This window comes from Equus caballus, chromosome 20 (assembly GCF_041296265.1).
Source record: "Equus caballus isolate H_3958 breed thoroughbred chromosome 20, TB-T2T, whole genome shotgun sequence".
Taxonomy (NCBI): domain Eukaryota; kingdom Metazoa; phylum Chordata; class Mammalia; order Perissodactyla; family Equidae; genus Equus; species Equus caballus.
Window position 1 is genome coordinate 44,612,433 of NC_091703.1, and position 16,486 is coordinate 44,628,918.

At 51.5% G+C, this 16,486-nt stretch overlaps 2 protein-coding genes across 4 annotated transcripts in view; one reads left to right on the forward strand and one right to left on the reverse strand.

Moving 5' to 3' along the window:
• The first annotated feature begins 54 nt into the window (after positions 1–54).
• Positions 55–9,360, forward strand: BYSL (bystin like). The gene is made up of 7 exons (XM_001501235.5): positions 55–639; positions 4,209–4,371; positions 6,502–6,640; positions 7,001–7,134; positions 7,730–7,890; positions 8,063–8,165; positions 8,686–9,360. The coding sequence occupies exons 1-7, from the start codon at positions 372–374 to the stop codon at positions 9,029–9,031; spliced, it is 1,314 nt and encodes a 437-aa protein (XP_001501285.1). The 5' UTR covers positions 55–371; the 3' UTR covers positions 9,032–9,360.
• A 1,364-nt stretch (positions 9,361–10,724) lies between these two features.
• Positions 10,725–16,486, reverse strand: part of CCND3 (cyclin D3) — an 84,685-nt gene continuing 78,923 nt past the window's right edge. For 2 of the 3 annotated variants that reach the window (XM_005603910.4, XM_023624927.2), the window contains exons 2-5: positions 16,224–16,439; positions 13,094–13,253; positions 12,398–12,534; positions 10,725–11,882 (exon numbers count right to left, since the gene is read on the reverse strand). In XM_005603910.4, coding sequence (XP_005603967.1) covers positions 11,715–11,882; positions 12,398–12,534; positions 13,094–13,253; positions 16,224–16,394 — 636 coding nt within the window. In that variant the 5' untranslated portion in view covers positions 16,395–16,439 and the 3' untranslated portion in view covers positions 10,725–11,714. The remainder of the gene's footprint in view (positions 11,883–12,397; positions 12,535–13,093; positions 13,254–16,223; positions 16,440–16,486) is intronic. The other variant, XM_023624929.2, reaches the window with a different exon arrangement.

Genomic DNA, 16,486 nt, shown 5'->3' on the forward strand with positions numbered 1-16,486 from the left:
GAGCGCCCAGTTGGCGCGCCAATGAGGAACAGGGGCGTGTCTAGGCACCTCCTCGTTGACGCCTTTCGTGACGTCACTGCCCGACTGCAGCCCCCAGGCTTGCACCTCGTGAGATTCCCATTTGGCTGGGCACCCTGGACCTAGACCCATGAAGCTAGGAAAGCGTGGCTCGGACTGCCACCATTTAGAGACGGCAAGGTTAAAGGCAATGAGTTTATTCAGGAGTCCAGGCACTCCTGGCCTCCGAACGCTAGGGGACGCTGTGATCTCCGTGCGGCCTCATGGGCCCTGGGAGTTCACTGCGCAAGCGCACTCAGGGCTTTTTCCTCTGTTCCCACGTGTGAACGTTCCCGGCAAGGTTTTCGACAATAATGCCCAAATTCAAGGCGGCCCGCGGGGCCGGGGGTCAGGAAAAACATGCGCCCCTGGCCGAGCAGATCCTGGCTGGGGACGCCGTGCGAACAGGGGCCCGGGAAAAGCGGCGGGGCCGCGGAACCAGAGAAGAGGAGGAAGAGTATGTGGGGCCCCGGCTGACCCGACGGATTTTGCAGCAAGCGCGGCAGCAGCAGGAGGAGCTCGAGGCCGAGCATGGGACGGGGGACCGGCCCTCAGCGCCGCGGGAGCGCACCACGCGGCTGGGTGAGTGGTGAGGGGTGGCTGCGAGGAACAGCGTGGTTAGTGGGGGGATGGAATGCTAAAAAGTGTTTGCCAGGGGAATACCTTGAAATTTAAAAACAAAAGACGGGGTCCGTATTACATCATTGCAAAGGTAATGGGATGGGAGACCCAACCCTGGAGCAAATTGAGGGTGGTCAGAATCCTCCACGCCCACTTATAGTTTTAGGCACTCGCTTGTAGGCACCCCCGAAGTTACGCCAACAGGAAGTGATTGCTCACGCCACTAAGTTGTCCTAGCATTTATTCATTTGTTCTCTAAATACTAATGGAATGTTTACTACGTGTTTCGCATGGTGCTAGCTTAAATGGTTTGGGTAAAGAAGTAAACAAGATAAACATGTGCCTGACTTCAAGATCTTAAAGTCTAGCCCAGTCTGTTTGAGAGAAACAATTAAATAGACAGTACATTCCATGTTAAAGTATAGTTTCTCAGATAACAATAGCATTAGTCTTGGGGGTCAGGCTTCTCAGATTGCATGACCTTTGTGCTGAGACCTGAAAACCAGTGCAGAATGTTCTGAGCGGAAAGAACAATATTGTGTAGAGGCTAAAGAGGGAGAGAGATTAATTAGAAGATGGCCAATATTTTCTTATTAGGGTGAGAGTGTTGACTCCAAGTTGCTTGATCCATTTCTCAGATCTCGTCTTTCATTTGTCCCAAGAGCAGCATTTGACACAACACTGGCCACCTGCCTACAGTATCTTTGTTGGCTTCTAAGACAATACATTCCTATTTTACTACTTCCTCACCTCTCATTATTCTTTTCTAGCTCCTCTTTTGACCCCAACCTCTTAACATTAACGTGCCACAGAGTTCAGTCCTTGGACCTCTTCTCTTCACCTCTCTAGTGCTGTCCTCACTTTCATGGTTTAAATACCATCTGTTTGGTGACTTATATTCTAGCCCTGGTCTCTTCCATGAAACCCAGATTCTTATATTTCAGCTGTCTATTTGGCATTTCCAGTTTGAAGTCTAATCGATGTCTCAAATTTAACGTGTCCAAAACAGCAGTCCTGACCTTCTCACCAAACCTGCTCCTCCCACTGTCTTCCTCAGCTCGGTTAATCGAGTGATATCCTTCCATCTGCTCAAGACAAAACCCTGGGCTCTTCTCTTTCTCAGTCCCCATCTGATCTGTTAGGGAATCCTGTTGACTCTACCTTCAAAATATATCCAGAACCAGATCACTTCTCACCACCTTGGAACACCATCCTGTTCAAGCCACCACAGTCTCTCACCTGCAGGATTGCAGTAGCCCCCTAACTAGTATCCCATACCCCCTATAGTCCACTCTCAACTCAACGGCTAGAAGATTGCAGTGGTCTGCAAAGACCTGTGTGATCTGCCCCCATTGTTCTCTTCACTCCACCCATATAGGCTTCATTGTTTCTGAAACATGGCAGGTTAAAGCCTTTGCCCGGGTGCTTCCTTGTGTCCTCATACACCTGTAGGCTTACTCCCTCAGTTCTTCACCTACCCTGACCACTCCATTAAAAATTGCAACACCCCACCCCTGTCTCCACACTTCCAAACTTCTCTACTCTGCCCTATTTCTTTTTTCATAGCATTTGTCATCTTTTAACCTAATATATATTATGTGTATTTGTTCATCTCTCTCCCCCATTAGAATGTAAGCTCTATAAGGGCAAACACTTTAGTTTCTCTTATTCGCAGATATAGTTTCAGCACCCAGAACAGTGCCTCACATACAGCAGGGCACGCAGTGTTTGCTGAATTAATGGATTAATGAATGATGGTGAGGTAGGTAGGAGCCAAATCTACAAAAGGCTTGGAGGCTGTGCTCAGGTTTGAAAGTCATCCTAAAGACAATGGGAAACACTTGGAGAATAAGGAGACTGGGTAGGGGATTGTTGAATTAATCCAGGCAAAAGATGCTGCTGCTCTAGGCTTAGACAGAGCTGTGAAGGATTTGGGAGACCTTCTGTGAAGTAGAATTGAATAGGACTTGGTAATTGAGTGTTGGCAGTGAGAGCAGGGGATGAGGCAGGCCTGCCTCCCATGTTCTGGCTTAGCATTGGGCGGATGGTGGTGCCATTTACTTAGATGTGGAACACAGTGAGTAGTGTAGACCTAGGAGGGAAACAGAGTGAGTTCAGTTGATGATGGGTGAGGTTCGAAGTGCCTCTGGGTCATCAACTGGCTGTACAGGAGGCAGCTGGAGTTAGGGGTGGAGCAAAGGGAGATCCACCGACAAGTACAGATTTGGGAGTTGTTAGTATGTGGAGACAATACCTCTGGCACCACCCCCCCCCCCCCATTTAGGTTTTATCACACACTGCCTCTGTTCTTTTTATTTATTTATTTATTTATTTAATTTATTTATTTTCCTGCTTTATCTCCCCAAATCCCCCCAGCACATAGTTGTATATCTTAGTTGCAGATCCTTCTAGTTGTGGCATGTTTTTTTTATTTTTAATTTTTTTTTTTTTGAGATTGGCACCTGAGCTAACATCTGTTGCCAATCTTCTTTTTTCTTCTTATTCTCCCCAAAGGCCCCCAGTACATAGTTGTACATTCTAGTTATAGGTCCTTCTGGTTCTGCTGTGTGGGACGCTGCCTCAGCATGGCCTGATGAGCAGTGCTAGGTATGGTCCCAGCATCCAAACCGGCGAAACCCTGGGCCGCTGAAGTAGAGCGCACAGATTTAACCACTCAGCCAGAGGGTCAGCCCCACACTGCCTCTGTTCTTAATGAGCTGTTCATATGTAGCATTTCTTCTCCCTGCTTGGATTATCACAGACCTTTCCAGATGCACAGCCTACTGTAGCCTTCCAATAATCAGTTATTCCAATGGTTGGTCCCTTGAAATGTGAACTCCACTGCCTGGCCTCAAGGCCCTCGACAGACTGGCTTCACTTTACCCATCTAGCCTTATTTCTTGCTACTGCCTAATGCTCTTGTAACCAAGCACTTTTGCCAGTGTTATCCAGATGTGGAACACACTCCTCCAGCTCCTTTACTGCCTATCCAGAGGCTAACCATCCTCTGTCCTCATCACATAAGTGCCTGTGGTATATACTGTCTCTACCACTCATTTTGGCATAAAATCAGGCCCTACCAGGTGTGTACAATGAATATGAGGAATGTACAGTCTGGACCCAGACTGCACGTCTTAGGCATATTACTTAACTTTTCTATACTTCAGCATCCCCATCTGAAACTAGGTATAATAATAGTACCTACTTCTTGGGGTTATGTGGGTTATGTACAATGTTTAGAACAGTTCCTGCTGTATACTGAATATAGAGTGTTAACTGTTATTTATTGGTTCTATTTATTGGTTTATCTATCTCATTGGTTCATACATGTACATTTTGTTTCTCAAGCAGAATTGTAAGCCCCTGGGGATGGGGAGATAGCATGTGCATCATCTCTTTCCCTGCATACATCTGTATATATTACGAGCAGTTGTGAGGCCTGTACTATACATGATGGTTAAAGGTAATTGACCTCTAAATCCCTCAGCCACTGCTTGCCTTGATCATCCATTTCATCTCCCCCCTTCTAGGTCCAGGAGTGCCGCAGGATGGATCAGATGATGAGGACGAGGAATGGCCCACTCTGGAGAAGGCTGCAACAATGACAGGGGCAGGCCACCATGCAGAGGTGATTGTGGACCCTGAGGATGAGCGTGCCATGGAGATGTTCATGAACAAGAACCCTCCTGCCAGGTAGGGCTGGCACAGCCTGAGAGTTGGGATACTGGGTCCTGGTAGCAGCTTCCCTGCTACCAGGGAATCATCTGCCCTGGCAGAGTTTTGATTCCCTACCTTTGGGAAGGGCCTGAGCATTGCTAGCTGTGGGGAACCATCTTGACAAAACTGTCCCATCCTCAAAAGACCGTTCTGAGTGAGAATGACCCAGATTCAAAATACCTCCTTCCCCTCCATCCACTTGTTCTAAGCTGCCTGGATTACCTGGGGAAACAGCTACAGGGGCTTTTTATGTCTCTGCGGAGCTCTATCCCAGTGCATTTAGTCTTGCTATGCTCAGTTTTCTTAGTGTAAGCTCAGTTTCTTTGGCCAAATCTTTTTCATACCCTATGCTGAATTTTATCCAGGACTTTTCAGCCTCAGCACTATTGGCATTTGGAGCTGGATGATTTTTTGTTGTAGAGGCTGTCCTGTGCAATGTCAGATGTTTAGCAGCATCCCTGAGCTCTACCAACTAGATACCAGTAGTGACCTTCCTCCCAATTGTAACAACCAAAAATTCTTCAGACGTTGCCAAATGGATTTATTTCCATCTCTAATAAATGCTCGCTCCACAACATGCAGGCATTTAAGCTCCTACGGTCAAACTCCTGAGCCCACAGATTTTGGCCCAGAGGAGGGGAGTCTCGAGTAAGGGCCCTTAGCCAGTTCATTCTGATCCTGCAATATCAACATGACATTGTTCTTGGTTCTTCAGGCTGTTTTGGGTTAATGCCTCTCTTATTGCTAATAATACTGTAAAAAGACAGGGAAGCTGAATGATAAGTTCTCTGGTAGCTTATGTGAGAGCACGGATTGATGCCTAGCAGCTGAAATAGCTGTCACAGAGCATGTACTTGGCCTCCTGTGCTGTCCCACCAGAGCACCTCCCAGCTGCTCACTCAGCGCCTTATAATTCCTTTTTGACAGAGCGCTCTGACATGCTTGGCAGGATGGTTTTCCAGCTTGCAGTAAATAGAGCAGTGAACCTGCTAGAAGTAGAGACTCCTGACAGTGCTGAGAAGTGACAGCCGGCATCTTCAGAAAGCAGGCTCGAGCCACATGAACTCAGCAGTCAGAGGCCATTTAGTTTGGGGGCACAGTCTAGCACACTGTAAAGTACCTGAAAGACCAGGGTTGGACTCGTCCCCCGACTTGAAAGCTCTGAGACCTTGGGTGAGTTATCAACGTCTCTGAGTATCAGTTCCATGTCTGAAAAAGGGGAATAGTAATCCCTCGTATAGGTGTTGCACGGACTACCTGAGGCATCCTCCGGAAAGCCCTGCACTCGCGACCTGGCATTGAGAAGGACCTCAGCAAACAGGGGCCGTTTTAAATAGACTTCAACAGCCTCTGAAGACACCATTATTATACCAAAGCCCAGCGTACTGCTAATTCTGAATCATCACGGTGAGATTATGTTGGATTATTCTGTTTAAGGAAACTGAGAAAAATATTGATCTTAGACATATTTCCATAAATTTTAATAAATTAAAATAGGGGAAAATATGTGCTATCACCTCTCCATAATGATCCCAGCTACTTGAAATCTTGGTGTGTGATTGAGATGTGTTTGGCTCTCTAGAGAGGTCAGGCCAGGATCTTGTAATTAGAGAGTCCTCAGCATATTGCCAGCATATGATGGATGTGTTTGAAATAGGCAGCACTTATTACATATATGCTGTGTACTGATAGTTCCAAGTGACATACGTGCATTAACTCATTTAATCTTTACGTTAACTTTTTGAGGTCGGTACTGTCATTATCCCTATTTTACAGATGAGGAAACTGAGGCATAGAGAGGCAAACTAGCATGCCCAAGGTCATGCAGGGAGTGGTAGAGCCAGGACTTGAACCCAAGCAGACTGACTTCAGGGTCCGGGTTCTTAACCTCCACACGACTGTCAGCTTTGTCCTAAGTTAAATGACTTTCAGGCCTTTTGCGCTCTGCAGCAGTTCTGTAGTGGGTGGGCCCAGAGGGGGACTGAGGCTTCCTCCACCCCAGCAAAATCACAGGTTTATTGGAGCTCACAGGGACCATGTGGGGAGTGTGGCGCTTCCTGCACTGTGACCACAGCACTCCCACCTTCTTCCCTCCCCTACACTTAGGCGCACCCTGGCCGACATCATCATGGAGAAGCTGACGGAGAAGCAAACGGAAGTTGAGACGGTCATGTCAGAGGTGTCGGGCTTCCCTATGCCCCAGCTGGACCCCCGGGTCCTGGAGGTCTACAGAGGGGTCCGGGAGGTAAGAGCTGAGAGGAAAGCCATCATCCAGTACCCTCGCAGGGGCTGTGGGCTCCCACCTAAGGCATTGGGTGCCCACATCTCTCAGACAAATAATGCAGAGATCAGACTTAAGAGTCCAAGCGCATGGGTTCAGATTCCTGCTCTTCCAGCGTGATTTGGCAGCCTTGGGTAAGTTACTTAACTCTCTGGGCTCAGTTTCCCTCATCTGGGAAATGGGGATGATGAGAACGCCTCCTTATAGGTTATTGTGAGGATTGAGCGAGTTAATATATGGAAAGCACCTGGACAAATACCTGGCACTGGCACGCGGCAAGCTGTATATATGTTAACGACAATGATTTTACTCCCTCATCCCCAGGTGTTATCTAAGTACCGCAGTGGGAAACTGCCCAAGGCATTTAAGATCATCCCTGCACTCTCCAACTGGGAGCAAATCCTCTATGTCACAGAGCCGGAGGCCTGGACTGCAGCGGCCATGTACCAAGCCACAAGGTAGCATGGATGGGGGTTAGGGTTCCCTTGGTCTGCGGGTGAGGGCTGGGCGTGGGGCATGCAGGCTTTCCCTGCCTTTGTCATTACATTTTAGCTTTGCCCCAGAGCCCTCTTTTGTGCTTCTTTCTATCCTTGATTTCCCAGCTTTTCCTGTTAAATGTTTCAGGGTCAAGACCCTGTTGAGAATCTCCTGTGATGAGTTTCTAGGAGAGAGCTTCTAACTACCAGGGTACAACCCTGATGTGTCAGAGTGGCCTCAGAGGTCTGTAGCTTCCCTGGCGTACTCAGGTCCCGTGTGACAGCAGGGTAGAGAGGACCCATGCTGGGGAGAGGAAGGTGGAGAGCTGAGTAGCCATCAGTTGGGAGAGCTGTGGCTCTTCCAAAGACAGACAGCATTCACCCTGCTTGGGTGCATCTGAGAGTCCCCTCCTGTTCTCTCTTTAATCTGACTTGGGTATTGTGTGCACACAGCTCACTCACTCCCACACACCCCTCAAATCTCTTGCATGCACTGTCCACAGTGATATTTAAAGGGCCAGCTCCAGACTATCAGGTGACCTGGGATCTCTCCCCCTTCCCCTCCCTGCAAAACTAGGATTTTTGCCTCTAACCTGAAGGAACGGATGGCCCAGCGCTTCTACAACCTTGTGCTCCTCCCCCGGGTACGAGATGACATCGCTGAGTATAAACGACTCAACTTCCACCTCTACATGGCACTCAAGAAGGCCCTGTTCAAGCCTGGAGCCTGGTTTAAAGGTGGGAGCCCAGGAGGCAGTTCAGAAAGGGAGGGACTGGAGCTCCTGCAGGTGAGAGCAGCAAGCCTGGCTTGGGCGATGGCTGTCTTGGGGGTACGTGGGGGGGTGCTTCCTGCTGTACCTCCTTTCTCTCACCCTGGGCTCAAAGTGACCTCCCCTCTGACCCTCCCCAGGGATCCTGATCCCACTGTGTGAGTCAGGCACCTGTACCCTCCGGGAAGCCATCATCGTGGGGAGCATCATCACCAAATGCTCCATCCCTGTCCTGCACTCCAGGTAGTGTCGGTAGAAGCAGAGAACAGCTGGCAGTGGATATCCAGAAAGTAGAACTGCCAGGACCTCGGGGGTTGTGGGGGGCAATGAGGAAGTTGCCAAGAATAGCCCTGGGTTTATGGCTTGTTGAAGCCAGTGGGTATCATTACTGCACTAGATGGTAAATTCCGCAAGGACAGGATGCCAGTGCCTGGCACGCGGTAGGTGCTCAGTAAATTGTTGAGTGAATGAACAGGGAACATGGGAAGAAAAGGAATAGGTTAGGGGTGGAGATCTCGAGACATCTGGACATATTCTAGTCAGGTCCTGAGACAGACAGTCTGAGCCAGAGGTTGGGATGTGGGATGAATCAGCATGGAGATCGTAACTGGCATCGAGGGAGTATAAAAAGTGGTAGGTGAGAAGGAGGCCTGAGATGGCCTCCTTGGAATTCCACAGTGTAAGGGCCAGCAGAGGAGGAAGAGAAGAGGGAAAAGGCACAGGGAGGGAGCACTGACCCAAACCCACCTCCCTTTCCCACCAGCGCGGCCATGCTGAAAATCGCCGAGATGGAATACAGCGGTGCCAACAGCATCTTCCTGCGACTGCTGCTGGATAAGAAGTACGCGCTGCCCTACCGGGTGCTGGACGCCCTGGTCTTCCACTTCCTGGGGTTCCGGACCGAGAAGCGCGAGCTGCCTGTGCTCTGGCACCAGTGCCTTCTGACTTTGGTCCAGCGCTACAAGGCAGACCTGGCCACAGATCAGAAGGAGGCCCTCCTGGAACTGCTCCGGCTGCAGCCCCATCCACAACTGTCCCCTGAGATCAGGCGTGAGCTTCAGAGCGCAGTCCCCCGAGATGTGGAAGATGTTCCTGTCACCATGGAGTGAGGAAACAGCCATCCTGGTCCAAGGGATGTGGGAGGACGCCAGGATCCCTGTTGGTGACTAAAGGTGACACTGAGCCTTTACAGCTGAAGACCCAGATCAGGACAGTGAGAGGTCACAGGCATCTGACTCTCCAGCACTGGATAGGGAGGACTGAGGGCCTAGCTGGCTCCTTCGATTCTGGGGCTTTGTTCCTGCTCAGTTCTGGGGCCTGAGCTTCCTCACCCCAGCATTCTCAGTCCCTGGCTGAGGCTTGGAATAAGTACTTTCTCTCAGGCCGCTGTGTCAAGTCACTGCGATATGGATAAAAACGAAGGCAGGTATTTATTGAACTTCTGTGTTCTGATGTGCTCAATGGAGATCTTTCTGCCTTCCTTCTTTAGCTGGAGGTGGGGATTCCTCTTCCCTGTTCCTGTTTAGGAGTGGATCCTTGCCCAGTTTACACAGGACACCCCCTTATTCTACAGGTTTGTTTCTCTAGGCTGGACCCACCCTGTCAGCCCCTAGGGGACACATCCTCTGCCTTCCCCTGGCATGGGCTACTTTTGGAGATGGCCAGCAACCAGAAGGTTGTTCTAAAGATGGTCTTATCTCAGCTGTGGATGGAAGAGCTACAGGAGAAAGCCTCTGGAGGAAAGTGGAGGTAGAGGCAAGAAAGGTCAGAGAATAAGGTTGGGCCCGGGCATGATTACATCCAGCGGTTACCACCAGACAGGTTCCCTTTCTAACTTCCTTGGCCAGTGAGAGCTTTAGACCAGGGGTTGGCAAACTATGGTCATATGCCCTTTCTCTTATGGCCCATGAGCTAAGAATGATTTTACATTTTTAAATGGTTGGGGGGAAAATGCAAAGAACAGTCTTTTGTGATAGGTGAAAGTTCCGTGAAATTCAAATTCCAGTGTCCATAAATCAGATTTTGTTGGGACACACGGCCATCCGTTTACATGTTTTCTGTGGCTGCTTTCATGCTGCAACAGCAGAGTAGGGTACCATTCTGCTGTAACCCTTGTAGTTGCTTTTGAAAATGTGAGTTCGTTCTAACTGAATTTATATATTTGGGAAGAATTTGATCACAAAGCAGATTTCACATTTGTTTAGGTGCACTTTTGTCCCTGAGGAAATCTAGGTGAAAGCAGAAAACTGTACCCAGCTGAAGCCAGCCAGATAACACACGCACTGCCCTACCTTGAACACGTACCACCCCCTCAGTTCACCTTGTGGTTTGGGAGCCACACCCACATCTGGTGTTGCAGCTGGCCTTCCACATCCTTCCGACCTCCACGTCCACAAAGGCCATATCTATTTATTGTATTTGTGTGTTTCTTAACCATTTAATTTATAAAAACTTATGTTATCCTTTTTTTCTTTATGAAAAAAAAAATGTGACACTCATTTAAGTTTTTTGAGTGTTATGCCTTAAGCCCCATTTTTTCCCATAAGCCCTGTGGTTTTATTGTGCAATTTCGCATGGTGCAGTGATTTTTAGGAACGTGTACGTCACATTGTAAAGCAAAACTAACTATATCTGGGGCAGAGACCATATGGCCCACGAAGCTGAAAATATTTACTCTCTGGCCCTTCACAGAAAAGGCTCAGTGACCCTGCTGGAGACCTTTGATCTCCGCCCTCTTTACCTCATGCAGTCTAGAAATAGGCTTTACCCACATCACCATCCAATCCAAGAAGCCAAAGCCAGTTTTATTCCAGAATCTTTATTAAGGTAGCATGATGGTCCTGGGCCACTAGCCTGGACCTTGTGGCCTTAGGAAAGACCTGTGTCAACAGGGCTTGCCTCCCTCTCCAGACAGGGGTCTCGGTCGCCTCCAGGTCATCCCTGTTTCATCCCCCTCCCAGGATGGAGCAGAGGGCCAAAGGGAGAGGAGGGCATGGCCCCACCCCAGGCTGTAGCAGCTCCTCGGCCACAAAGATCCTCTAGCAGCAGCAGAGGGGAGGGATGCAGCAACCACCAGGGTTACCACCACTCATGGGGTAGACAGGCCCCACCATGCCCTCTTACAGTTGTACTCAAAGCAATTAATAAATTAAAACAACCTCTTCCTTCAGCACTGACCCCCCTCAATCACACAAGAGAAGCTGAGCGGAAAGCAAAGCAAAGAGGAATTGGTTGGTTCTTGCCCCGGACAGAGGCCTGGGCCCCTCCCTCTAGGAGCAGCTGTGAAGACGGATTATGCAGAGCCTCCAGAGTGTGTTGAGAGGAGCCTAGACTGTTTCCCCTCACACGGTCTATCAGAACATCTGAAATTTCTTCAGAAAGACCCCAATCCAAATGCAATAACTAGAAGGCACTGGTGCATTTTGGCAGTTGAGAACATGAGAGCCCCAGAGCTAAGGGGGCCTCAGAAAGGAATGCTTGCACATGTATCTTACCTACTTCAGTTTGTCTCTGACCAGCCTGGCCCACCCCGGCTAGAATCAGGGGAGGAGCTGAGCTGGCTAGACGCGGGGAGGAGGAGCCTGACTAGCTGCGCAGACACAGTAGGCCAGGCCCCTTAGTGCACACTGCAGGGATAGGTAGGGCCAGACCCCTTCGGCTTTGCAAGGGGCGGATAGGAAGGAGCCCCCTCGGGCTTCAGATGTGGCCTGTGGTTCATTCTGCAGGCAGGAGGGGGGATGGCAGTGTCCCCTCCTCTGCTGTCGGTGGCCACTCGAGGGGGCCTCTCCGGGGCTACAGGTGGATGGCTGTGACATCTGTGGGAGTGCTAGTCTGGCTGGGTCCCTGGCTGCTGGAGCCCCTGGGGGCTTTGGGCGCTGGGCTGGGGGAGGTCTGGGCAGCTTCCCTGAGGCTCTCCCTGAGCGCAGCTTCAATCTGCTCCTGACAGGCCCGCAGGCAGTCCTGGGAACAAGGGGGAACAGTGAGGAGGGGCTGTTGGGTGGAATAGAGGAAGGTCCCCTTTGGAACTAAAGTTCCACTTCCTTCCCCCCCCCCCCACCCCCCATAGCATCTGGCAGCAGGTATAGGGGAAAGGACACCTCACGGCACACAGGGAAGTCGGGAGGTTAGGCCACAGCCCAGCCCCAGGAATCAGCCTTCAATTCTCAGAAACTGGCAAGAGGATGTGGCAAGAGGGTGTGAGAGCAGCCCTGTGTCTGACAGCAAACCCCTACCCCTACTCCGGCACATCATTTGGCAAGAAAAGGGCACCCAGGGACAGTGCCCTTCAACCCACCCAAGCCACTTGCTCTTCTCCAGACCAAGGGAGGAGATAAACGGCCACAGAAGCCCCAAGGGTGGGCCGTGAAACCAGGACTCGGGACCAGGCGGGGATGGACACCTCCCTCTGCTGGAGGCTCAGGGAATAGCGCTGCTCCAGGAACTGACAGGTTGCTTCCCAGCTGCCCAGCACTCACCACTTCAGTGCCTGTGATCCCCGCCAGCAGCTCCGTGAGCTCGTCCCCGGATGTGGAGCATGCGCCCAGGCCTTGCACTGCAGCCCCAATGCTGCCTGTGGCAATCATGGATGGCGGGTACATGGCAAAGGTGTAATCTTGGAAAGGGAGAGGGAACCATGAGGCAAGGAGGACTTCCAAGGATGACAGCCTGCACAAACTTCCTATTCCTCAGAAAGTGTGAGGCAGCATGAATAGAGCAGGGGGCATACTGGGAAACCCCAGCAGTGAGTAGTCTAAGAGGCAAGGGAGAAAGGCAGGAAAGGGCCTCTTCTAGAGAGGATTTGGGTGAGTAGGAAACTTCCACAGGTCAGGTCCAGGGTGGTCTGTAGGTGATCCTGGCCAGGGACCGGGGAGTGAACAAGTCTCCCTGGGGTGGAGACAAAATAGGGTCAAGAGACCTGGATTCTGCTTCCAGTTTCATCACTGTGAGACCCTGGGCAAGTCACTTCTCTCTAAGCCCTCAGTGTCCTCACCTACATTCTGGGGATCTCTAAGATCCCATCCAGCTCTGATTATGTTCTGCTGCTTTCTGCTCAGAAGGGATAAAATTTTCACAAATAAATTTTGAGAGGAGTATAAACCAGAAGTTAGCTCTCACCCTAACAAGTCTTCTGATTTTCCTGACATTGCAAAAAATGTGTGTAGGGCTCTTACCTGTAGCACAGAGGGCCAAAAAGGTCTGGGCGTGCTTTTTGACCAAGGCCTGTCGGTCACGGGGCAGAGAGAGCCGGTGCAGAATCAGGGCCAGGAAATCATGGGCAATCACAGCAGCCAGGTCCCACTTGAGTTTCCCCAGGACCAGCACCTCCCAGTCCTGAAGGTTGGGGAAGAGGGTAGGGTCAGTGGCTGAAGAAGGGAAGGGGAGGCAGTAAAGCAGAAGTTTCATGGGGAAGGAAGCCCATCAAACTTGAAGGTCAAGACCCCAGTTCTGCTTCTGGATTTAGGGACTGGCACTGTGGAAGGGAGCGTCCAGGGCAGGGAACAGCTGGGGACATTTGCTTTGAGTATCTACTGATCATTTACTAGGTGCCAAACTACATGCTTTACATGAATTGTGTCTTTAATCCTATTTGGTTATCTTTCGAGGGGCCAGAAATCCAGACCTCCTCCTGACTTTGTACAGGGCTCTGAGCACTTCTCCAGCCAGGGTTGAAAGAAAAGACTACAGCAGCAGATACCACCAGCATCACCATGAACTTGAGTCTCTTCTGGGGTGAAGCAGAAAGATTCTCCATGATCCCAAGGATTTGTGAAAGAGGAGATCAGCACTAGCCCCTCCCCTAATTCTGCCTCCCAGCCAAGTCCACACACCTTAAAAGAAACCGAGTGAGCATGAGGCATCCTGTGACACAGCCACTGAGCTCCCCTGAGGTTCCTCAAAGGGAAGGTTGCCCAACCCAACCCACATCCCCTTGGTGGGACATCAGGGGTGGGTCCTGAGGTATAGCACCCTACTCCACCCCTTCAGCTGGAACCCTAGTGCCATTTGAGTCTCAGGAAGTAAAGTGGAGGCCACCCCAGACAGGATGGGTCCAGGTGATCCCTGAGGGACCAAGCCCTATCCCCACCTGCCCAAGCCTACATACCACTGCCAGATGTGAGAGGGAGGCTGTGAGCCCCACCCCACTCCACTCATCTGGGGTTCCCAGCTCTGGCCCCATTTCTGAGTTGCACACATGAGGATTTCTTCACTGTTTTATCTCAGGAAGGAACTCATGGGTTTGACTCCTTACTGAGGCAGAAATGGCAACCCCACCCAACCTCTTCCAGGCCCCCAGCCACAGCCGTCCGTCTCCTGGCCCTAGCCTAGGTGTCATCCTCCCAAATCAGCCCCAAGGGTCTCTCAGAGCCCCACAGAAAATAGCCCGGTCAGAGCCAGAAGCTGGGCAGAGAAGCTGGCATTTTCTTCCCATGCTTGTCCCAGTGGCCAGACTCCTAAGTCAAAAATAAACAGAAAGCAGCTAGTCTCCAAGGAAACATCTAGACGGCAACTTAGAGTAGGCTCTCCCTGTGGGGAGGCACGGGGTCCTGTGTAAGGGAAGGTGGCCACCTCACCCTGGGTCCAGGCAACCTCGGAGAATCTCAGCCCTCGAGTGGTGGAGAACATACCTGTGGGAGCCATTAGCTGCAGTGGCTGGCAGCTCCCCTCACATCCTAGCCTTTAAGGCCACCTGGGCTACCTAGAAGACCCACATTCCCCTCATCTGCTTCAGCGATGCTGAGGCAGGACCCTTCTCTCCTCTGGGCCTCAACCTTCCCTGCTGCGCGAGGATTTGGACTGACTGCAGTTCTCTGAGGTCCCTTCCAACTCTGACCTTCTAGGAAGTCATCTGCACGCTCCACCCCCAGCTCAGGCAGAGAGAGTGGGGGGAGAGTACTTTTTGCCTGTTCTAAAGAACTCCCGTCACACAAAGGCACACATACCATCCCAATCTTTTCACAAAAAGGAAGTCCCCTTCTACCTTCCAGGCCAAACCCCTCTAGAAACATCTTGCTCACCGGCCCTTGAAACCAGCTCCACCTTCAGACTTGCCAAAAACTACCAGATTCATCACAAAGAACTGTGGGGCCTCCCAGATTCCCAACTCTGGCCTCCTACTCCCATCTCTGAGAGCTACTTGGCAGGAAGAGGAATCCTGTTCCTCGACAAGCAGCAGTCGGGGGCCCCAGTACCCTGGCTTCCTGGCCAGCCAATCACAGCAGCCTGCATGCTGCCCTCCTCCCCGGGAGATGGGGCCCAGAGACTCCTCTCAGGGTCAGGAGAAGACTTGGCGGACAGACGGAGAGCAAGGTGGGGGAAGGTGCCAGCTCACCCACCCTCTCCCCCAGGCCTCCCCTGGAGATGATCTGCGTGCCCTAAATAACCTCTTCCAGATCCAAGCTGCGCCCCCACCTCTTCTCCAGGCTCGGGGGGAAGAGAACCAGGGGCTCTCCTGCCCCGGGAAGAGCCCAGCCCAAGTTCCCAGCAAGAGGCCCAGGGAGCCACTTCCCAAACCACAGGAGTGACAGCAGCTCCCCACAGGGTTATGAAAGACCTTGGTCAGAGAGGGCGGGCCAGGGGAGGGGGCATCATTATCACATCCGAAGCAGCTGCAGCTCAGCTCCCTGTCTGTCCCTCAGCTCCAGCCTTTGGCTGAGGGGGAAAGGGAGAGATGGTTCCACCAGGCCTGGAGCAGCTGCTCAAGTTCCTCAGAATGAGGACAGGGAATGGAGGATTAGGAAGGAGCTGTCTCTTCTGGGATATAAGGGGAAGGAAAGAAGGTGGGATGAAACTCCTTGGCCGTTCCTTAGAGCAATCAGGGCCTGGCTTTAATCTGCTCTGGGCGGCTTTTCAATCACAAAGTCCACACTGGGATAAAGACTCAACCAAGGCAGCCCCCCTCCCCCACATGAGGCACATTCCACTCCCCCACTCCAGTGGGGGTGTACAGGCATGTCCTGCTGCTGCCAATAAATAACTCATGGTGGCTGTGTAAACCCAGAGGCAAAGTACTAGTGAGTGTAGACATGCAGTTGGACTTGTTGGGATCTCGGGAAAAGACCAGGAAGGAGTGGCACCCCCTGGAGGTCAGGAGAAGGGGATTTAGTTCCTGCCAGGAGCTCAAGCCAGGCTGGGGCTACCCTGACCATCACACCACACTGCCCCATCTTTTGTCCAAAAACACAACCTCTGCTAGCCATGCTCCTTCCCCAGAGGGCAGAAAGCCTCTGAGATCTTAGCTTTCCTTTTCCCGGTAAGTGAGGAAGCAGCAGGTGTTGGGGGTGGGGGGAGTTAGGCACGCACCCGCAGCTGGCGGGGAGAGACTGAGTGGTCGGTGTAGATGCACAGTTTTTCGATGGTCAGGGGTGTAGTCTCGCGCAGCTTGGAGGCCAGCAGCATGCAGACCGCACCCAGGAGCTGCAACTGCGCCTTGCGGGTGGGGACGCAGGACAGGTAGCGATCCAGGTAGTTCATGGCCAGGGGGAAGACTTCTTCCTCACAGCGCTGCTCCTCACATACCTGGTGGGGAGGGCGCACAGTCACTTCTGGAGCAGGGGCGTGGGAAT